This window comes from Microtus pennsylvanicus, chromosome 7 (genome assembly GCF_037038515.1).
Source record: "Microtus pennsylvanicus isolate mMicPen1 chromosome 7, mMicPen1.hap1, whole genome shotgun sequence".
In the NCBI taxonomy this organism is placed as follows: Eukaryota; Metazoa; Chordata; class Mammalia; order Rodentia; family Cricetidae; genus Microtus; species Microtus pennsylvanicus.
In genome coordinates, this window is record NC_134585.1 from 26,849,489 (window position 1) to 26,872,872 (window position 23,384).

At 42.9% G+C, this 23,384-nt stretch overlaps 1 protein-coding gene across 5 annotated transcripts in view; it reads left to right on the top strand.

Moving 5' to 3' along the window:
• Window positions 1–23,384, top strand: part of St6gal2 (ST6 beta-galactoside alpha-2,6-sialyltransferase 2) — a 65,578-nt gene that overhangs the window by 31,919 nt on the left and 10,275 nt on the right. For 3 of the 5 annotated variants that reach the window (XM_075980256.1, XM_075980257.1, XM_075980258.1), the window contains exons 2-5: window positions 1,552–2,538; window positions 9,680–9,777; window positions 13,552–13,653; window positions 15,121–15,295. In XM_075980256.1, the coding sequence (XP_075836371.1) occupies window positions 1,614–2,538; window positions 9,680–9,777; window positions 13,552–13,653; window positions 15,121–15,295 (1,300 nt within the window). In that variant the 5' untranslated portion in view covers window positions 1,552–1,613. Of the gene's footprint in view, window positions 1–73; window positions 138–1,551; window positions 2,539–9,679; window positions 9,778–13,551; window positions 13,654–15,120; window positions 15,300–23,384 lie in introns of those variants that run through there. The other 2 variants (XM_075980259.1, XM_075980260.1) reach the window with 2 other exon arrangements.

Consider the following 23,384-nt stretch of genomic DNA (forward strand, 5'->3'; position numbering starts at 1 on the left):
CATTCTAGAAAATTATCAAACCTAATGAGCATTGTGGGGACGATAGCTGAACCATCAGAGGTGTGGCCAGTTGACTCCACCTGCAGCTGGCCTCCAAAGTGAGGGAAGTCTTCTGGATATGAACGCCAACTTATAGAGTAAGCACCAACTCCAGGTAGCAAGTGATGGAATGACATTTCAATGCCCACAGTTTTAATGGAAATAGAATAACTATTGCTAAGCGTAATGTTCTGATTTCCACTGGATCCTTAAAATACTAGAAAAAGCTCCTAGACCTTTTTGTTTGACATTATAACTTGAAGCAGGGATGGACTGTGTCCTGAATAGACAGGTTAGTCAGGTAACATAGAAGATGGTGCTCAAATCATGGCCCCAGACAGCACTGTAGGAGACTATCCATTATCACTTCCTAGTGAGATGTGTGAACCCATAAGGAGTAAGCACTTAGAAGTTTTGACAGTAATTGTCATGGCCGTCACATTCTGCTACACAAGAAAACACCAAAGTAGAGCAGCGAGTGGCAATTTGGGCAATAATGATCCTTTCCCACAGGTAGACAACAAGCTATATTTAGAAAATATAACTTTCCTTGGTATGGTTTCAAAGTTTAGCAAGGCCTAAAATCAAGATGGGTTTGTACACAACATTGCTTTCTATAACATGTTTTTGAGCATGTTGTTTACATCTCTGGACCTGTTTCTACTTTTCAAAAATTTAAGTATATAGTACTTTATCTGTATGTATGTTTTCATGCCAGAAGAGGGCATCAGAACCCACTGTAGATGGTTGTGGGCCACCCTGTGGTTGCCTTGAACTCAGGATCTCTGGAAAAGCAGCCAGTGCTCTTAACCCCTGAGTCGTGTCTCCAGCCCCCCACTTCTAATTCTTGGAAATGGATATAACAGTTCTTTCTGTCTTATTCAAAACTGAAAATATCTAAGGAGATAATCCAGGGCCTGGAGCACAGCCTGGCAACTGCTGGTGTTTCCTCTAGGTTAACCTTGTGTCCCTGCTGGTCCAGTCTTGGTTGCAGAAGAGCAGGGCAATTCTTGAGGGCACTCAAGTCAGAAGGTGCCCTGTAAGGTGTTTACCTACAGCCACCGTCACCCCATTGCTTTATTTAGAACCACCAGTGGTGGACTTCTGGCATGTTCCAGGTAGATCATGAAGAACTTAGAAATGCCTACTGTAGTAGAAGCCTACAAAATATCTGAGATGAGACGTTGATGATGCTAGCAGACAAGAGCAGGCAAACTACACTCTTCAACTTTGCTTCCCCTAACTAGATGCAGAAGGAAGGTTCCCCACAAGAGTGCACAGGCATGAATGGCAGACACGTCCAGAGCCCCTTAGGAAAGATTTTTCTCTCCCAAGGCTCTGCTGAGATGGCGTGACCTTTCAATGGTTAAGTGTGAAGGTAGGAGAGAAGTTAATTCTGTAGTGCTGGATATTCTGTCTTCTGATGCCCCTTTCAGCTGCTTTTTCATAAATGCTGCCCCAGCAGCGTCTGAGCAGGCTTCCCATGCTAACTGTGGCTCCTGTCTTTTTCAGGTTCTGCCCACCTCGCCGTGCGTTAGAAACCTAAGGTGAAGTGCTGGCCTCAGAGGTCTGCAATGAAACCACACTTGAAGCAATGGCGACAACGAATGCTCTTTGGAATATTTGTCTGGGGGCTCCTCTTTTTGGCGGTTTTCATCTACTTTACCAACAGTAACCCTGCTGCGCCTGTACCCAGTTCCTTATCCTTCCTGGAGAACCATGGGCTCCTACCTGTGCAGGGCAAGCAGCGGGCCATCATGGGCGCTTTGCAGGAGCCTTCCTTGCTCAGGAATTTGGAGGCAAGCAAAGAGCTGCTGGGCAGTCACCCTGCCAGCCCCTTCCACAGCGGGCCTGTGGACCCACAGAAATGGGACCAAGATGGCTTTGACGATGGGGATGAGTTTTTTTCATCCCAGGTCGGGAGGAAGTCGCAAAGTGCTTTCTACCGGGAAGAAGAGGAAGATGGCTACTTTTTTGCTGCTGGTCAGCCAGGGTGGCACCGCCACACGCAGGGCGCCCTGGGGCAGCCCTCCCCGGAGGAGCCGTCGAGGCGGGCAGGACCTGCCCAGCACAAGCGAGAGAAGCTTCACCGTGCAAGACGGAGCCGCGTGCCCGAGGAGGCCTTCTACGGGGACATGCTGTCAGCCTCCATGTCCAGAGCCTTCCTGTACCGGCTCTGGAAGGGGACCGTGTCCTCCAAGATGCTGAACCCGCGCCTGCAGAAGGCCATGCGCTACTACATGTCCTTCAACAAGCACGGCGTGCACTTCCGCAGGCGACGTGAAACCAGGCGCACAGGGCCGGAGCTGCTGTGCGAGCTGCGCAGGCGCGTGCGCGTGCGCACGCTGGACGGCAAGGAGCCACCCTTCTCAGCGCTGGGCTGGCGGCCGCTGGTACCTGGGGTGCCATTGAGCCAGCTCCACCCGGGCGGCCTGCGCAGCTGCGCAGTTGTCATGTCCGCCGGTGCCATCCTGAACTCCTCCCTGGGGGAGGAAATCGGTGGGTCCCTCGGGGGCTGTGGTTCTTTGCACTTAGAGTTCCAGGCTGGGGCTGTGCCCAAGATGCTGGACAAACTTCATCCCTCATAGAAACTGTAGTCTATGTGAGCAGAAGGCAACAGGGGGCCAGGGCATCAGGTGGGAATATGGGAGAGGAGGAGGAGGTCAAGGATGCTGGAGGTTGCTTTTATGGGCACCAGCCTTAAAGTGGTGTAGTTCCTGCCATAGGTAGACAGACATGGGCTCACCAACAGAAAATCAGTTCTTGGTGGATAGCATTCATTCCCCCACCATTCTTTGCCAGAGAAAGTACCTACCCATCTGCCTTGCCCCTTCCCCAGCTCTTCTCTCCCTGGCAGTTTTAGATCCTGCCCTCTAGGACCCCTCTAATCCAGTTGATTGCATTGCTGTCTCCCCTTAAGGGCAAGCAGTTTGGCCCTTAAGATCACTGATTTTCCAAGTGTGTTTATCCCCTAGTGGGTTCTTTACTGGGCACAGACAACAAATGTGGCTCAAACATAGCCTCAGCCTCAAGTCTGGACACAAAAGCTCTCACTGCAGATGTGGCAGGTCCTAAAGGCACTAGCATGAAGTGACATTCAGGAACGCATTGCTTCTTCATGACAGAGAAGCAATTCACTGTTGCCCTTATTCTTCTGAACAGAGCCTTTAGTTCTGTGTCCTTAAAGAGTGATGGTGTCCTGCAGCCAACTCAGAAAGGCACACTCAGAAACCCCCTCAGCTCATCTGTTTTTTGGGGAATGAGACTGAATGGGAGATTTTTTTAACTTAAAAACCCAGAACAACAAATATGGCCTTGTGGTGTGCGGTCCCCGTGTCTCCATGCTGACATTAAATCAGGCTCATAATAGCACTATCCCTGTGTCACATAAGCTTGTAGCAAAACCCAGAACAGATCGGCCTGCAATTTATTAAGAACGAACAGTGGTTTAAAGGTCCCCAGGGTAAAATAACACCACAGCTCTTTCTCATTTCCAAGGACCAATATTAATAATGCAGAAGAGGAATTTAAGTATTATGCTTTGAAGCAGGCGGTAACTTATTTCTGGTTTTGTTTAGTTTTAAACACCTCTGCATCGTAAATATAGAGTGTTCGAACGGCTCTTGCATACCAAAAAGAAATCTTACCTTTTTTTTCTCATGCATAAAGGATCATGACTGGAGCCTTTCAATCTCTACTCAAAAGGTGGAAGAGGATGTGAAAGTCACTTTGAGAGCCATATTTCTGGGGGAACATGAAAGACCACTGTTACATATTTGTTCGTTTCTAGTACCCAAATTTAATTTCAACTGTATGACTTCAGGATCAGAATTGTAAAGTCAGAAATGAAGAACAGGCTTAAGGAATTTGTGGGGTTATTTGCTACTTCGGCTGGTTAGTTGGTTCGGTCTTGTTTTGTCTAGGTTCAGATTTTATACCCGGGATTTTTGAGTCTTAGAAACATAGTGTTGCTCAGTTTGTAGAAACAAAAAAGCTGGGTTTTTTTTGTAAGCTGGTGTGCTGGACCAATTTTGTACATGCCAAGGGCTGGGTTCTTTCCTCCCTGCTCACCTGCCATTGCCATTGCAAACCCCTATGGTCACTAGTGAGTCTCAGAGCAAAAACAGTCTCATGTTGTAGACTTTCTATCTCTTCATGTACCTTGGGGTATTGGAGCATGCTGCAGATAACATCAGGTTGCCCCCTCTGGAATGGAATGCTAAGTGAAGATCTAATGAGTTTCCCAAAGATGACGTGGTGAAAAATTTACAGCATGCCCAAGGCAGTCATATGCCATAGCCCAACCTTAGCTCTGCCCAGAAGGCTCTCCAGCTAAGGTCTTACTGTTCCCTGGTTTTCCAGGGTAGACACAGTTAAGACAGTTTGCTACTTGGCTACCCTTTGGTTCCACCAGGTGTTTGTTTTGTGGGCATTGAGTCCTTCTCCCAAGGCCCCATTCCTATGGAACTGTTGTTTGGGTTTAAAGAGGTATACCGATTATAAAGACTTTTACTCTGAATGCGTGACTTGAGCTGTTTTGGAAACATGAGATATACCTTCCAGTTATGAGACAGTTTCTTGTCATCCAGACAACAAATGACAATAATTTGCTGGTCATTCCTGACAGTTCTGTGGAAATCCACTAGAGAAAATAAAAATCCACTGTGGGGAGACATCGCAGTCTTGATGTGGAAGACCAGGGTCAGTGTTATTGAACAACTGAATAGTGTCACGTAGATGGGAAAATGGGAGGTAGGGGTGGAGTATGTTGGGTGCAGAACCCACAGTAATACCTGGAGCAGGTCTTGGATTTGGCAAGTCCTTTGACCTTACGTTTAAAAAGCCAAGATCATGTAGTCACTAAGCCATTAGATGTTTGCTGGTCACTGTTTCTCAAGCAGATCCTGTGCTAAGCACAAAGATGAATAAGAACAGAGAAGATTTCAAATTCTGTACAATTCTAGAGAGAACCAGACCATGAACAGAGAATTCTAGCATCCTGTGAATGGGACAAAGGCAAAGAGACGTAGAGATAAGCAAGATAGAATTGATGGCAAAACACTAACCCACTCTTATTGGCGGGCAGAGAGGAGGTCAGGAAAGACTGCTCTGCAGAAGCCGGTCCAGGCCAAGGGTCCAGTATAGGGCATGAGACTAGCAAAACTTCAGTGAGTACAAGGGCCAGGAGTAGGCAGGAAAGAAGCTAGCAAGGAAGGGAGGAGGGCAACGCATGGATAATCTGATGCTTACTGTCAGGCTCCATTTACCAATTGCAGTAGTATTGCCAGCTGAGAGTGTTTGCTGTAAACAGAGACCTGTTCTAGCACATTTTGACTGCCGTAAAATCAACAGCCCTGAGTGGTACATACATTTCCATTTCTAGATAGGACACAGGCATCCAGAATCCACTGGACTGAGTATCGATTGAAGTTGCAGCCTGGGTCTCTAGGAATTGAGGGCAATGAGGGCTGAAGCACGGAAACCTAAGCATGGATGTTTTATTTTAGAGACATCACACATGAGCCTGGGTTTGGGGGCATGAGAGAAGTCAAGTGGAACAGGCAGGTCAGAGAGGAGAGGGACAAGACAGTGGGAATTGATAGAGATAATGGATGGTTTGGTCCTGTCCCTTCAGGCCATTGGCTGGTGTCTTGGAGGCTGCATGCTGTGACTGATTAGTTTTTTATTTTTGGGTCAGCACAAGTTAGGAGGGGGAAGAGGGGAGGATGCAGGGCCTGAGTCAGGGCTAGGTGGTGATGCTAAGACTTCTAGCATGCCTGGGTGCTCCTTGATGGGCCCTGTGGGAAGATCAGCACAGCTCTGCTCTGGCCCACTAATGCCTTCTGTAGAAGTGAAGCTTGACCTCATCCACCTTGTGCTCACTGTCTGATCTGCTCCCTTCCTCTGCATATGAGTGAACAGTGTAGCTTCTGACGATGCATTACCATGCAGGCAGGTGTGTATTTATCGAGTGAATATGGATGGTTTGAACTTGTTGTTCCCGGTCCTGCTCATTGACCCCTTCCACCAGGTTCAGCAGACTCCATCACTCTGCCACCTGTACCCTGGTAACCTTGTGACTCTTGAAACCAGCATACTCTTTCCAGAAACATTCATGGTCTTCTGCCTTGTGACATTGTAAAATACTCACTGGTCCACCTAGGGAAACAAACATTCAAATGCCTGGAGATTTATGAGGGTGATTTGATTAACTTGGAATTATAGTCAATTTACTAGAAACACATCCACTACTTAGGACCCTGGGTATGCTCATCAGATCATGACACAGAGACTATGTCACAGGGATGGACAGCATGGCTTCCAAAGAACTGTGGTGGTGGAGACAGTGTCACACTGGTTCTCCAGTCTTGCCCCCAAATCCTTCTGAGTCCATAGTATATCAACTGCCTGGAGTCTTCCTCTTCACTCTTGATTTTTTTGATGGGTTGGCCTGAATGACCACTTCAAATTTGTGGTTCATCTATGGTTTCCAGGACTCTTTCAGGGCTCTGGAAGGTAAACTCAGTTTTTGTTTATACCCCCAAGTCTTTTTCTGTTTCAAAATTGTACTGTTAAAACAAAAGCAGCAGAGGACAATACTGATGGCCTCTGAGCACACGCCTGGGGTAGGGTGTGCAAAACACTGGTCACCATGGTATCTTCACCACTAAGTGGAACAGTACAACCGAACAGTGTCTTGTTCGCTGTGAACGGCTGGGGGACTGCGTTCAAAACGAATGCCTTCATGAGGGCTCGGCCCTTTGAGTGCAGGTGTTTTTCAGATCCCATGGGACAAAGTAGGAAATGGGAGATGGCACTTGTGCTGATCAATGGGAAGGCCCTGCGGGATTGAGCTGAAGGATGAACTAGCCACTCATGCCGTGAAATACAGCTTTTATTTGAAAAATAGAATAACTGACAGACAGACTTTAATTATTCAGATCTGGACGCTTGGCAAATTTCTTCTCGGGAAGGAATTAAATGAGACTGTCACTCTGAGACAGACAGGGTTTTTTGCAGTGATAAAAAAAAATGAAGCTTTCAACAAGGAACTTGGAAGCTTCCCACACTTGAAGACTTATGAAATCCATGGTATATTAACCAATATGGCCTGTGGATAATTTATAGTGGAACATAACAGTATTCAGAATCACTCTCCAACTTGTTTCCAGAGAGTTTTTAAATTAACACTGAGCAAAATTTTACATAGATAGACCCCCATTTTAAGAGCAAGACGGAATAGATTATAAAATAAAATTGCAAGCTGGTTGGACTCCTTTTATATAGCCATTCATTTTAATTTTAAAAAACATTTTATTTTGGAAGACTTATTATTTCAGACACAAATGTATTACTTTCTACAAGGAAGATAAGCTGAACGGTGGGCACAGACAGCAGACTGCAGAGGAACCCTGCTTTGCATTTCATAAACATACATTGTCAGCAATTTATTTGGAACAAAACAAAAACCAAAAAACCCTCATTGACATGATTTTGAGATACAACAATACAAGCAGCTCTTAACAAACTACCACCTACCAAGTATGGGTAAACTATCGAAGAATATCCAGTTCTCTGGAAGAAGTTATAAAGTCTAATCTTTTTAAAAAGATCTTTTGGCTGTTTGTGTGTGTGTGTATGTGTGCATGTGTGTGTGTATGTGTAAAAATTCCTGATAACAAGATTAAAATATGAACTGTCTGTTCTGTATAATACAATTTTTATAGCTTAAAATTTTCGACTTTTATTATACAATATATAATTAAAATATAAGTAAAGCAGTCCATTGCAAAAATGCAAAGCAGTACTTAACCTGTGAGAGTCTTCAAGGGTTTTTGCACTATCACCGCAGATCTTAGATTCCTTGAAATCTACAGATTTGTAAGGTTTATTTTTTTTCTTAAGAGCCATATAGTAATTATTTCAGGCTCTGTGGGCCACGGAGTCTCTGTTTTTAAGGTCAGTTGTACAAGGCTAGACCTTGCACAAATTAAGTGTGTCTGTTGTACAGCTTCAGTCACTAAAGCAGAGGCAGACCACATTTGGCCTACGGATCATAGTTTATCAATTCCTCTATACTTTTCTTCTAAAGAATACTGTATGGGTTTTTGTTTTGTTTTGTTTTGTTTGATGGCATGGCCAAAACATACCACTTATGTATTCACTGTGCTCAGAATTTCTCAATGAAAGTAGATACCTCTTAAAACCATTGTTTTAGTGGGCCATGCCCAATGGCTTTTAATCGTTAATGAGTACGGTGAAGACTCTGAGAAAAGAATAGCAGAGTCCTCTTTTATAAGGCAGGTTGTCACAAGGACCTTATGTAGAATATGGTCACTGTAAATGCGGTATCTCTGTGTCCTTGTGACTCCCAGCCCTGTCAGAAAGCTGTGAGTTTGCCCTTATTTATACTGCCAGCCACCATGCCTGCTGCAGAGTAAACTTGAATGTGCATGGAATTCTTTTTGTTTGCTTGTTGGTATTGTTTTAATGTGCTTGTCTATGTGTCTGTGTGTGTGTGCGTGCAGTATTCACAGAGGACAGAAGGGGCTGCAAGATCCCCTAGAGCTGCAGTTGCAGGGGGTTGTGAGCCACCATGGAGGTGCTGAGACTTGATCTCAGATCCTCTGCAAGAGCAGCTGGTGCTCCTAACTGCTGAACCATCTCTGCAGCCCCCATGCACAGGCTTCTAAAAGCTAAAGGTGATCGTAGAAATTCTCTTACTATTTGCACCAAACCTTGGGCTGCTGGTGACACTGGTAGTTTCTCTAAATTCAGGGACTCCCTGACATCCACAGTGGGAGATGAGGCTTCATGGAAACCAGGACTGTTTTTCTTTTAAACCTCAACCTTCACTAAAAGCTAGTAAAGCAGAACCAGAGGCTGTAGTTTTGGGTATGTGAGAGAAGGCAGCAAGATTAGATGCAGTTCTTACCATGGGTGACCTAGTGATTTCAATTCTACAGGCTAGGAAACTCCAGGTGAGCTGTCTCCAGGCTCCCAGTGTCTTTACCTTTTCCTCTAGATCCAGCTCCCACATGTTTTGAAACTTTAAGGGGAATAATTATACAAAGCATGACATTTGCACACAGTCTCTCTCTCTCTCTCTCTCTCTCTCTCTCTCTCTCTCTCTCTCTCTCTCTCTCTCTCTCTCTCTCTCTCTGTGTGTGTGTGTGTGTGTGTGTAACAAGCATCCAAATGTAACTTAGACAAAATAGGGGTTACCTGTAATCAGTTGACTTTGTGTATGTTTAGGTATATATACATAGTAATTTATCAAGAAACAAGAGAACACATCCCAAGAAATGTATCATTAGATGGCTTTGTCAGTAGTGAAAATCATAGAGTATACTTAGAAAAAAAAAAGGTTTCTAGTTACTAGGCAGTACAATTTGGGGATATAGATATATAGATCGAGATATATGAACTTGTATTGACTGGTGTGTCCTAGTGCCATGTGACTCTTCGTATTCCATGTCATCCTAAATCAGCAGAAAATTATCTAAAACTCTGTGTGTATGTATATATTAACTTTATTAGTGGTTTCTAAGTTTCAGATATTGCAAGATTTGTTTTAATGCTTTTTTTCCTAGATTATGTGATTTCACAGAGAAAAAAAATGTCACTTATGTGCCCTTAGATTCTCATGATGCAGTTTTGAGATTTAATTCTGCCCCTACACGTGGCTATGAGAAAGATGTCGGAAATAAAACCACAATGCGCATCATTAACTCCCAGGTAAGATGGATGGAGTGGTTGCCCTGGTACATTCTGTAGGCAGGTCCTTCAACTAGACGAGCGGACAGAACTGTGACTAGCCATAACCACAGGATCCTGTTATTTCTGTGGATCTTTTAATCATGAAGAATTTGTGAAGAAAAATAAAAAAATAGGAAATTTAGATGTGATTTGACTAGAAAGAGATGAGGAAGACCCAATGAAAACTCAGAGTAAGCACAGAGAAATGATTTTTATTTGTGTGTATATGTTTTTGTTATATACACACAAATAAAATGGTCAATAGTTCTCAACCTTCTCAGTCTTCCTAAAGCTGTGATCCTTTAATACAGTTCCTTATGCTGTGGTGACCCCCAGCCATAAAATTACTTTCTTTGCTACATCATAACTGTAACTTTTCTATTGTTAGGAATGTTGAATTTGTAGTGAGGGTTGTAAAAGATGTCGTGACCCACAGATTGAGAATCACTGCCATAGAGTATTACTCAGTTTGTGAACTGCAAAATGCTATTAATTACAGAAGAAATCATGGCAGTAAAGCTAAAGGGAACAGAAACACATGAAATATGAGAGCTTTTAGGATATCTTTGAAACTTCTATCTGTGACTTGGAAATTTGAAAAATGAAAACAAATTGCTTAATGGGACATGGAATATCTCTTTTCTCCATGTTCTTAATAAGAATGTCTTCCAAATTTATGGAAAAATTATTCTCAGAACAAACCACAATTTCTAATTTCTAAAATGTGTAGAAAAATGAGATGATCCATGATTCATGATGAACCCCTTGCGGAACAAGCTATTAACACTGCATCGTTTGCTGCACCAGGCAGCTGGCAGCGAAGTAAAAACAATTACCATATTTTCTTAATTCATAGATGTCACTACATTTTATTTAGTAATTTCTCAGAAAGTGATAAGCCCAACCAAATTAAAATACATGTATCCTGTAAGATACATCCTCATTTCAGAAGCATTAAAATGTGATGAAAAAAATGCACTTTCATAATGGTGAAAATGTTTAATTGATCGAGAATTTTATACACGCATGAAATGTGCTTAGATCATGCCCACCTTCCACTTCCCTCTCCCCCAATTCTTCCCTTATCACCCCCAATTTCCTCCCCATTTCATGCATTATCTTCTTTTTTGTTTTATGAACCACAGATGCCACTCAGTGTAGCCTGTATGTGCATGGATGCAGGGCCATCTCCTGGAATCTTAGTAGTCATTCAGAAGCTATATCCTTGACAACAGCTGGTTCTCCCTTCCCAGAAACCATCAGTTGCTAATAGCTCCTCAGCTAGGGGTGGGGCTTCATGTCAAGCACCCTTCTCTATGCTTGAATTTTGTCTGCTTTAATTTTATGCATGATGTCACAGCTACTGTCTGTTCAAATGAGCAACTGTGCTGTTGTATCTGGGATACACCATCTCAGGGGTAGACATCCGCTGTGTCTGGCTCTTCACTCTTTTCACCCCTTCCTCCACAATGATCCCTGAACCTTGGGGAGATGGGGTGTGCTACTTGTCTCATTTAGTGCTGGGCATTCCGAAGTCTGGTATTCTCTGTGTCTTGAGCAGTCAGAGTTCTCAGTGTTAATCACCATCTACTGCGAAAAGAAGTTTCTCTAATCAAGATTGAAAGATGAATGAATCTCTGGGTATAACAGCAACTCATTAGGAGACAGATTGATGCTATTTGGCAGAATAGTAGTAGATTCTACCTATTATAAATTCATGACTCCATTAACAGTACCAGGCACAAGTTCCATTTTATGGAGTGGGCCTGGAATCCAGGGAGAAAGTGCTTTGTTATTCCCATAATTTTCATGCCACTATTGCATGAGTAGGTACATCGTGCTGGGCCAGTCATTATATAGCTCACAGGGTTCACATCTGGGAGAGACTGACGATAACGTCTCACCTGCGGTAGCACACCTAGCACCCCAGCGCACTATGAAAGATACTCAGTAGGCTTGAAACCTCCAGTGAGTGCCAGATTGATTTCTTTGTATCTTAGACTAAAGTAGGTGGTGTCTGCAGTGGTGGGGTCTTAACATCCGTGTCTAGAGAGTAACGAAGTACAGTGGCTATAAATTACATTGTTTGACGGTCTCTGGAGCCACACTGATCAAAAAAAAAAAAAATCCCAAAGAGGCACGAATCTGGGGCACTGGCCTTCTGTTTTGATAGCTTGTGGTGTCTGGAAGAAGCGTTGCCCCCCTCTTTAAGCTCTTTTTACATGTGTATGTCTGTATTTTAGGAAACTTCTGCAGTAATGGGCTTCCTTCCATAAGACTTCTCCACCTAGGTATCCCTACACACACTTTGTTCTGTACCCTGCCTTCCTATCCCTCACTCCACTCAACCGCTCTTGCCCCATTGTCTCCCTTCTCTCCCTTCCTGCCATCTGTGTTCTGTCACCCATCTCCCATGATCTCTCACTGGGCTTCTGACTTCTTCAGTACCCCAGTTTCAAAATGCACATACAAAGATTCAAAGCTAGAATGCAGATGTGAAAGAGAACCTGCAATGGTTGCTTTCCTGGGTCCCAGTGCCTCACTCAGAATGATTATTTTTAGCCATTTGCCTACAAACTTCAGTTTTCTTAACAGCTGAATAATAAACCATTGAGTGTGTGTACTGTATGTTCATTATTCATTCACCAGTTGATGGGCACCTAGGCTGTTTCATTTTCCTGCCTTGTGAGCCCAGCAGTGATGAGTATGGCTGACCATGTATCTCTGTCGTAGGATACAGAGCCCTAGGATATATGCCCAAGTGCATTATATGGGTTCAAGACTAGATCTATATCTAGCCTGATGTGGAACCTCCATATTGATTTTCATCGTGACTATACCTGTTTACAATCCCATCAACAGTTGATAAGATTCCCCAACTGCCCACACCTATAGTTGTGTTTGTTGTCTTTTTAAAATGCTATTTGAGTTGTTCTGACCAGGGTAAATTAAAATCTCAAAATAATTTTAACTTTCATTTCTCTTATATAGCTGAGAATGTGGGACAATTTTAAAAACTGTTCTCAGTCATATGCATTTCTTTTGTGAATGCCACTTAGTTCCATGCCTCAAGTTTTAATCAGATTGTTGTTTTCATAGTATAGTGTTTTTCAGTTCTCCATATGTTCTAGACACCGCCCTTCTGTCAGGTGTATAGCTGGTAAAGATTTCTCCCATTCTTTGGACTGATGTTTCACTCAAGCGATGGTGTCATTGGCTATACAGAGGCTTTTCAGTTTTATGAGGTCCCATTTGTCAGTGGTTGGTCTTAATGCCTTGGGCTTGATAGCTTTTTAAAAAGATGGATGGCAGGTGAAATTGACGTATCCATTCAGCATCCGTCAGGCCCTGGGAGGAGGGACAACAGCCGACACCTCTGAGCTCAGTTCTGGCTGCTCCTTACCTACACCCACCCGAGTCACACATCAGAGGTGATGAGGAGCTGGGAGGCTGCACTCGCTGGGATTTCTTCTTGCAAGGGTTGGCATCCAGAGCACTAGATTTGGCACAGTCCTGATAAAAATTAAGGACTTCGTGGCTTCGCTTTTGTTTTATTTAAAAAAAAAAACAAATGCCTTTAAATGTACATTAAGTGTTTTGTCACATGATACCAGCCTTTCTCCCTCTCCCAAAGGAAAATAGAAAACCTGAGCCTTGCTTTCATTCTGCTTTTCAATTGTGACTTGTTTTAAAACATGATTTTGAAGAACAAACACTAATAATAAAGAGCTTTTTCCCCGCATGTGCTTACAGATTCTTGCCAACCCCAGCCATCACTTCATTGACAGTTCTTTATATAAAGATGTTATCCTGGTGGCCTGGGACCCAGCTCCTTATTCTGCTAATCTGAACCTGGTAAGTATTTTGTTGATGCCCTGGACCATGGGTCGGACCGTGCCCGATGAGTTACCCAGAGGCGCAGGTCAGTAATGGGCGCTAACTCACACGTCTGTCATAGCCCTCTTGGTACCACTTAGAGTAGCAGAGCTTCCTGCTGCTCTGGTGCTGTATCTCTGAGAAACAGAGGAAGTACAGCATATATAAAGGCTGAGAAAGTTGTATTACACCAAAAATTAGACTGCGCACACTGGCGTGTGTTCCAAGGTGATAGGATGGCAATAACGGCTTTGGAAATAAACTCAGTGGTGTGCTGCAGGAAAAAAAATCTAAATTGTACATTGTTGTTTAAATGAAGACTGTCTCTGAATTTCCTAAGGATGATCCTCTTTGGCTCTTTCTGAATGTGTTAAATTTTATGGAATAGCCATCAAATACAAGCAAGATACAATTTTTACTTCATCGCAAACTGTTACCTTCCTAAGGAAGAAACTAGCTGTGTTGGATGGAACTTCACCTGAAAAGCCAGTGAGCTCTTTTTCACAGGACTTGGTAAAATGGGTGATAGTCATGCTACTTTGAGAGGCTATTGGCTAAAGGAGCAAGCATCCATGACTTGGTTTACTAATACCAGGGAGTGTATGTTGCGGGAGCTCCTTCCTCTCCTTCAGCCAATAGCTGCTGAGATACCAGCCCATTGGGGTGTGGTCTCTCTCCCTTTAAAAAAGCAGCCACTTCCCTCTCCTCTTGCTTTGGCTTCCGGCTCCACTTCCGGCTATTAGGCTCCTTTCCTGATTGTGCAGAGGGCTGTTGTCTGGGACAGTGATCTGTAAGTTTTCCCCTTTAAATAAATAACCATTCTATTAATCATAATTCCAAACTGGTGTGGGATTGTTTGTGATTTACGCCTTCAAGTGTAGAGCCTTCTTAAAATGAGTGTGGGTGAAATTGGGAAAATCTGCTTTCAAGCCCATTGCTTGAATACCAAGAGACCAGCATACTACAGTGTGAGCCAAACCTTGCTGTGGTTCTCTGTGTAACGCTGGAGTAGAACACAACATGCCTACTGCCTCCCCTGCTGTGACTGCTTCCATGCTGACCATGGAAAACCCTGGCCCAGATCCTCTCGGGTTCACTGTCAGACCTTTAATAGCAAATGCCTGCCACCTCTTATCTAACCCCAGGTCTCATTGTAGCCTGAATAAATCATCATTGGAAGAGACTGGAGGGAGGAAAGGGAAGGGAGAAATTATATCATTATAACATCAAAAATAAAAGAAATAATGAAAAGATAAAGCATTATTCCTGCTAGGGCCAGAACTATGGTGTCTCTTTGTACTTCCCTGAGTAACTGGATCCTTCCCCTCTCTCCAGCTCCAGGCTGGCCCATGGTCCTCTAGGTTTCCCCCAGACATACGTGGCGCTGTTTTCTTTTCACGACGTGATCTTCTGTACCCAATTTGGGTTGCTTTTGTTTCGTTTTAGTGGTATCAGAAGCCAGATTACAACCTTTTCACGCCATATATCCAGCATCGCCGGAGACACCCAGCTCAGCCATTTTACATTCTTCACCCCAAATTCATATGGCAGCTTTGGGACATTATCCAGGAGAACACGAGGGAGAAGATCCAGCCCAACCCACCATCTTCTGGGTTCATTGGTAGGTGTGTCTAGAAGTTGTTAATTAATTGTGTGCGGCGTGTACTATGTTTTTCAGCCTGGTTTGATACCCACAGTCTTTGGTTTTGCCCTGTTTCCTCATCTGTGTTGAAGCTCTTCACCCCATTTCTTTTTTATTACCTATGTAGAGCATGTGAAGGCGTGTCTCTAATGCCCTGGGAAATATGAGAGCCTGTAACTGAACCAAAGGTATTGGGTGTGTTGACGCCCTAAGTTTAAGCAGTTTCTCGTATTTCTTGGGCTGCTCAGGGGGTCTCCATCAGTAGAGGGGAGAGTTGTGGAGACAACATTGGCTTCATTTAAATTAAGGACACAGTATCCTCAATTGAGGCTTGAAGCTTTTGGAGTGGCTATATCATCATAGTGATATGAAATATTTTGTAGAAAATCCCAGGAAAACCTTAGTGTAACTGCTTTGAAAGCAATGCCTCTGACAATTTTATTTGAAATCCTCGATTCTTTTGTTTTATGTATTTTATTTTATTTAAATAACATTTTTTAATTATTTTACATACTGACCACAGTATGTGGTCACCCTCCTCTGTCTCCATGCAGAAAGGGGCAGGTTTCCCATGGTCTTGAACGACACCTGGCACATCAAGTTGAGGCAGGACTGAGCTCCTCCCCTTGAGTCAAGGCTGGGCAAGGTAATCTAGCATGGGGAACAGATTTCTCAAAGTGCCAGGAAGGTCCTGACCTCATTGCTAGGAGCCTTACAGAGAGACCAAGCTACACATGTCTCACACACATGCAGAGGGCCTAGGTTGGTCCCATGGAGGCTCCCTAACTGTTGGTCCAGAGTCCATGAGCTCCCATGAGCTCAGATCAGCTGTCTCTGTGAGTTTCTCATCATGACCCCATCCCACCCCCTGGCTTGTACAATCCCAGTTTTTCAAAGTCCTTTTGATTTAGGAGAGGAAATTTTGTGCAGTTTTCAGCCAAGAGTGAATGTGCTAGAATAGTGGTTAGAAAGCATACGGGGGCCGGGCGGTGGTGGCGCACGCCTTTAATCCCAGCACTCGGGAGGCAGAGGCAGGCGGATCTCTGTGAGTTCGAGACCAGCCTGGTCTACAAGAGCTGGTTCCAGGACAGGCTCCAAAACCACAGAGAAACCCTGTCTCGAAAAAAAAAAAAAACCAAATAAATAAATAAATAAATAAGAAAGCATATGGGGACACGGCCAAGTTTAATGAAGTTTGTTTTCATGCCACCACCATATCAGGCAAGAATGCTAATGCAGAATTGAGGGTAGAGTCAAACATGACTATTAGAGATTTGAAATTTGAAAGGTTCAGCTAGATGGTATAGACGTGGAAGGTAATTCCCAGACTGAAAAAGAGCTCAGGCCACATGGGCAGCTCTTTTCCTGGCTGTTCATTGTGGATGTGGAGTTCTTTGTTTCTGTCTGTGCAGGAGGTGAGCTACAATTCATTGCCAGTGAAACCGAGGAGACCAGGAAGGCCTATGTTTGTGTTTGTATTCTTCTCTACAACTTGCAGGCTTTCGAAAGGGTGAGGCAGGGTAGATAGCTGGCCAGCTGCGAGTGTTACTTTATAGGGCTGTCTTTGTTCTAGCATCTGCTAGTCACAGGACTATTTACATTTCCATTAATTCCAATTAAATAGCATATAACATCTGTTTCCCAGGCGACCGGTCCTATTTTAAGTGCTCCGTTGTGACAGCCTCCTGGTGGGTACCATATTCAATAGCACTAACAGGGAGTCCTTCCAATGTCACAGGGCCCTGTAGGAAAGTGCTGCTGAGTTTTGCCAATGAAAAGAAACTGTAATGCAGCAAATTGATAAGAAAACATTGGGTTTCCCCCCCGAGGCAGTCTGTGCTGTGTGGGTGGAGATCAGGCTGTAGTGGAGGCCATCTGCTTCATTAGACTCACTTTCTGCCTCTGAGCCTCGCCGTGGGGAAGGGTGTGAATCTCACCACTGTGGGCAGGGGAAGCAACTGGGGAAGTAACAGTTACCAGTGCCCTCCGGGCATCCCCATACTCTTGTAGCCTTTATGCGTCCTCTTTGATCTGGATGAGATGGAGTCGATCTGTTTGGTTATTGGATATGCTCAGATAGTTGTGGGATGATGTCAACCGCATGGCAGTCTCTCTCCCACGAGAACGTCGGTGAAATCAATGAGATGGGCTGTTTTGTTTTGTTGCTGTGACCAGAAGTATGCTCCAAATGCCTTTTTCCTGCTCTAAAGTCCTGCCGAAGAGTTGACTTGGTTCCTCAGCATCCGTTATCGCAAGCTCTAGCATCAGCTCCCATTTCAGAGGGGCAAGGAGGGTTAGACTGTTTCATTAGACGCTTGTCCCTGTGGCTGGGAGCTGGTCAGCATGGGGATCTTACCCAGAGAGAGCCCAAAGCAGGGTCTTCCTCACCTTGCACTACATTTCTGTCCAATACTCTGCGGAGTGAAGCAGAGGGAATAACTCTCTTCACTCACTGCTCTCCATTTATAAGGACTGGTTTCATGGGTGATTGCTCATGCAACAGACACAGCCTGCGTTTTCTTACCCATGCTGAGGAGTTTGCACAAATGAAATAGAGAGATCTCATCCATCTGGGGTCCACACCCTCGGATTCAAAGAGCCACTCACTGAAAACACTTTTTAAAATTGCAAATTTTCTGAATGTGCAGACCTCTTCTCTCGTCTTTATTCCCCAAATAATAACAACTATTTATATAACATGCATATTGTTTTAGGTATTGTAAACCATCTAGAGATAACATAAAGCACACAGGAAGATGTACAAAGGTATATGGAATGCTGTAACATCTTCTGAGTGTCTAGAACACCTGTGGATTTGGATATCTGCATGGGGCCCTAAGTTCAGTTCCCCAGATACTGAGGAATGACAGGATTTGGTAATTGAACAAGCTCTTAAAGTTTAGCATGCCCCACATGACCTGTGAGTTTTCTATATTAGCAACCCATTTCCTGCGAAGCAACACTCAACAACTGAAAAGAACGATCAGTGTTGTATAACCTTACAGACCTGTGCAAGTCAGGAAGGGGACAGATTGGTTGGATGATTCTGTCTCACAGTCTCTCCAGAGCTTGTAATCACCCATTTCTACTAAGCTATCAAACTAGCTATATTCTTTCTGTTATGCAAGTCAGTAGCCTTGCTGTGGGAGGGGGGCAGAGGCATGACTGCAGGTAGGAACCAGTGAGACCCAGTTTGAAGGCTAGCTGCAGCAGCCTTTTGAAACAAAGAGTCTGAGTAAGTGGAGGCCGTTGGAATTTCCATTTCTTACAGTCTCAAAGAGCACTGATGCTGCTTCTGGGGTATTCAGAGCCCTCCACTCTCAGCCTCATAGAAATAATCCAAGTGGCAGGAAACTGTAAAGTCTTCCTTCCGTTGATTCTATCAATAGTTGTTGGACTTGAATGCCATGAGAGGACTCAGAATTTCAACCTGCTCTCTTGCTTATAGCTTCATTATGGCCATGATTAAACACAAGTGAAATAATTTTTAATTTACATTTACTTTAAATAATACACGAATCAATAAAATATAATACGAATCTTTATCTTTCGAAAGGGTGTAGCATTAAATCTTACATTCTGACCCTATTAGATGTAGATTGCCTTTGTATTCTTGTGTTCCTTTCTTTAGCTCAGAAGCAGAAAATTCAATCATAAACAGCCGTGTATTTCACTGTTTGTATTGGTGTCTATTTCTTGTTCATAGTGTGCCTTTGAAGTCGATTTGTTTGGATCTCGCTCTTCTCACTTGCACCCCCAGGTTATCATGTCCCCGTTTCTGTCCATGGCTTTCATACACACCGTTCCATGTGTCTATAAAATAGATAGGATCCACAAATGATAGAAGATGTGTTTATCCAGGATCCTCCAGAAGAACCCAGTAGAATACCTGTCCATTACAAACGGGAGTCTGCTAGGCTGATTTACACAACAGGGGGCAAGTAGTGAACACAGCAAAGTGTTAGAGGGAAGAGATGTCCGGAAGATCTGCTCCAGTCTAGGCTCCCTGGTGAGTTCAGAGCTGTGATGTCACTGGGACTGGACCCCAGCGAGGGATTAAGTCATTTATTTCCCCATGCTTTAGAATCTGCCCATTCTCATAATCAGCTTCTCTTGTAGAATCGGTTTGGAACAAAAGCGCTTCATTTACAACTGAGCACATTATATTGTTGCAGATAGTGGGGCCTCTTTAGTTACTTAAGGAAACACTCTACAACTTTCTACAGCCTCTCCATACTTCGGTGTTGGGAAATTATCTCTTTCAGAGGTCTGCAGCTCCTGTATGTAGAGTTTATCAAAGCTAAGGATTTATTATCCCTTTAAAACATAATAACAATAATGGGGCTAGAGGGATGGCTCAGCAGTTAAGAGTACCTACTACTCTTGCAGAGGACCTGGGCTCCATTCTCAGTGCCCTCACGACAGCTCACAACCATCTGTAACTCCAGTTCCAGGAGATCTGTTGCTTTCTTCTGGCTTTCACCGGCTTCTGCGTGCCTGTAGAGCACATACACTCACACAGGCAAACACAGGTACATTGAAATAAAAATAATAAATCTTTAAATAGTAATAATAAATAAAGTAGAAGACATGTAAAGAATTATAATGATTAAATACATATTCATATTAAATTAATTAAACTCTATTCATTAATATTAATAAGATACTTATTAAACGTTTTATGTTTATAATGTTGTTATCCCTCTAACGTTACAGGTGAGTACTTTAAAATCATGTTTTCTGCATTTTAAGAATCAAACCCATGTTACAAATTAACAACCCTGCCTGTCAAAATATTTTGAAGAATCATTATTAAAAATATGAATATTTATTGCATTTAAACATTAAAAATTAATTCAATTACATATTAATAACTGAAAGTTATCTTTCAAAACATTTCTACATAATTCTGGATCTATTTTGACTTGTTGTCATGGTCATTACTTTAAAATAAGTGAAAAATTTGACTTCTAAAATTGTGTGTGTGTGTGTGTGTGTGTGTGTGTGTGTGTGTATGCATGCGTGTGTGCACTCACATATCCCACACCATACATGGAGAGAACAAAGGACAATTGACATGAGTTGGTTTAGTCCTTCTAGCATATGGGTCCTGGGACTCAAACTTATCAGGTTTTCTGCCAGGTGCTTTCATCCACTAAATTGTCTCACTGACCCCAAAATATACTTTTTTTCCCAAAAATCTATTTCATGAGTATGTAAGTCAAAAGAAGTCTGGAGATATTATTTGTTCTCACAAAGATATGAAAGCCCAACACTTTCACCAAGCCTTAATGAAAATAGTGCTTACTGGTTTCTTTAGCTTTGCTTGATAGCAGTTTGGGGTGAAGGTCTTGATGTGTGATCCAGGCTGACCTCAAACATGGAAATGCTCCTGCTTCGGCCTCCTGAAAGTTGAAATTACAGGTAAAATTGGCAGCCTTTTAAAAGGAAGGAAGGAAGGAAGGAAGGAAGGAAGGAAGGAAGGAAGGAAGGAAGGAAGGGGAAGGGAAGGGAGGGAAGGAAGGGAATTTCCTGTAACTTGATAGATTCTATAAAAGGAAGTAAATAACATTATTAACTAAATGTTTAAGCATTTGGAAGACACCAACTCATTCTCCTCACCCTTCCTGTCAGCACCTTTCTGATTTTATTTTGCACCAGTTCACGCCTCTCCCACATCAGGGCTCAGTGTGGCAAGTGCGCCTCCAGTGGACTCCCACAACCCCAGTTCCCCTTCAACACTTGCTGGGAAGAATGAGCATAAGCAGGTGGGACTAGGTCTCTGAACTTCTGGATCATCCATCAGTGTAATGTATAGCTCCTGCAGGATAGTTACCTCCTCCTCCTCCTGGGTCACTTTGTGATCCAAACCTTGAATTCCGCAGAGATCAGAATAAAATCAGGGCCCTAATTTAGTAGCCCTAAGCTCCAATTTTTTACACATGACACAAACTCTTTGTAATGAAGTTTTTATGTGGCTAAGCAATCCTTAGCTATAAGTCTGCTGTGCCTCATCTAACGTTTTGCTCCAGGTGAAACAATACCTCACTCCCAACTAGAAATAGACTGCTCCCTCATTAAAAGCCTAATCAAGCTGAAATCACCTTTCATTTCCTCTATGGTCAAAAGGCCGTGGAGTTAGTTGCATACCGTAGTTGTTGCCTGGGGGTTGTTGTTGTTGTTGTTGAGTATTTTTATTGTTTCAGACTGCTTGATATCATGGAGCCAATTATGTCAATGAGTCATTGCTCCAATCATGTACTATTACATATTACAAATTTATTCTGTATGTGACAGAAATTTCTCCTTTTTTAAGGTACTTCCTTAAGTCCCAAGCCTTATGTTAGGTGACCATCCTAAGCATACATAATTCATTTCCAATAGTCACCTGGTTGTATTTCTAATCGGAGTCTGCATCTGTCATAAAGTACATTAGAAGACACCCTGGAGACATATTGTAAGTCTGAACTCCCCAGGGAATCATACAGGACCCTTAAACCTGCTGAGCCATACAATACTATAAATTAAGCTGATGCCCTAGGATCATTTAGATGACCCCAAAGGACCCATTTCTTTGGGCAGTGTTTTAATCTATTCCCATTTCTCTCTTTCATCCCTGGTTAGATACTAGTGGTTGTGTCTTGGAACTTGCTGCAGTGAGGTCATTAATTCTGCTGCAGCCTGAGTAGGGAATTCTTTCCTTGAACTCCTACAGCTTCTCTTTTGCCCATATGTGATTAAGTACTTTTATAAAGGGTGGATATACTCAATGGTAGTCATAGAACCTGGCTCACTGATGGTAGTATACAGAAAGTGCCCATGCAATCCAGAAAAAGCCAACCTCCCAGATCTTAGCGGGCAACTTATGGCCAGGAATCTAGCACACTAGACACTGAGCTGGTTTGTAATGTCCTACTGTCAATTTATTATTATTATTATTGGTGGTGGTGGTGGCGTTGGTGTTGTTGTTATGTAAACCACCAACATTCCATCTATTTTTCAAAGGCAACCTCTACTGGTGATATTGAAAGTAATACTTCTAAAATTTATAGTAATAACCTACGGGTAATTTTTTCCATTGTGTAAACCACTACCACTCCGTCCATTTACCAAAGGCTGCCTCTATTGTAAGTACTACTTCTAAATTCACAGAGGCAAGCACTATAATTTCAGGTCATTTAATACATACACAAAAAATTACGTGCTTGAAAATAAGTCATAACGTCCCTTTTTTCCATTTTCTATTGCATTTTAGGATCTAGTTTTCCAATATACTGTTCAAAATGAGAACATTAAAGCAAAATAACAAACCAATTAAGTCCTTATTATGATAGTACAAAATGTATCATAACTTTTTTGCATTTTCCTATAAATAATGAATCAAAGGACATAATATAAAAGAATTAAAATTGGCTTTCAAGTATTATTATTGCACATGTTTTATTCTTCAATGTGTTAGATGTGTCTTAAATTATTCTCTTATTATGTACATATGTATTTCCAACAACTTTGAACCACAGATATTTTCTGTAAATTCACTTTACAAGTCACTTATTCTCTTGAAGCAGTAAGAGGTCTACCTGTTCAGTGCTCCATCTTATGACCGAATGTACAGAAGGACTCAGCGCAGCTACAAGAGTTCCATTCGCCTGCCATGGTTCAGTGCCCCAAGTCTTTCCCCCTCACCACCGCCCATCCAGACTGTGTCTTCCTTGTTTTGTGGGTCATTCTGGAAAATTCCTAACTGACTCCACATGGCCAAGTGTTTTTTAAAAAGTGACTTAAACTGATTTTTGCTGTTACTTATAAATTTGCAGTTTTATACCAATAGCTCATTTTTCTATTTGATGGAAAGATGTTTACCCCAAGAACTTGACAATATTAAATATTCTGCCAAGTGAAAGCGGCGTAACTTTTTTTTGAATCAAATTCTGATTATGCTGTTACCTGAGTTCCAGAGTGTACTGTACATGCCTGCATGCATGCACGCCCATAGGGCTGCCTGACTTCCATCATATATCACATATATATTCATGGCCATAGCACTTTTTGACTCCCACAGTGTGTC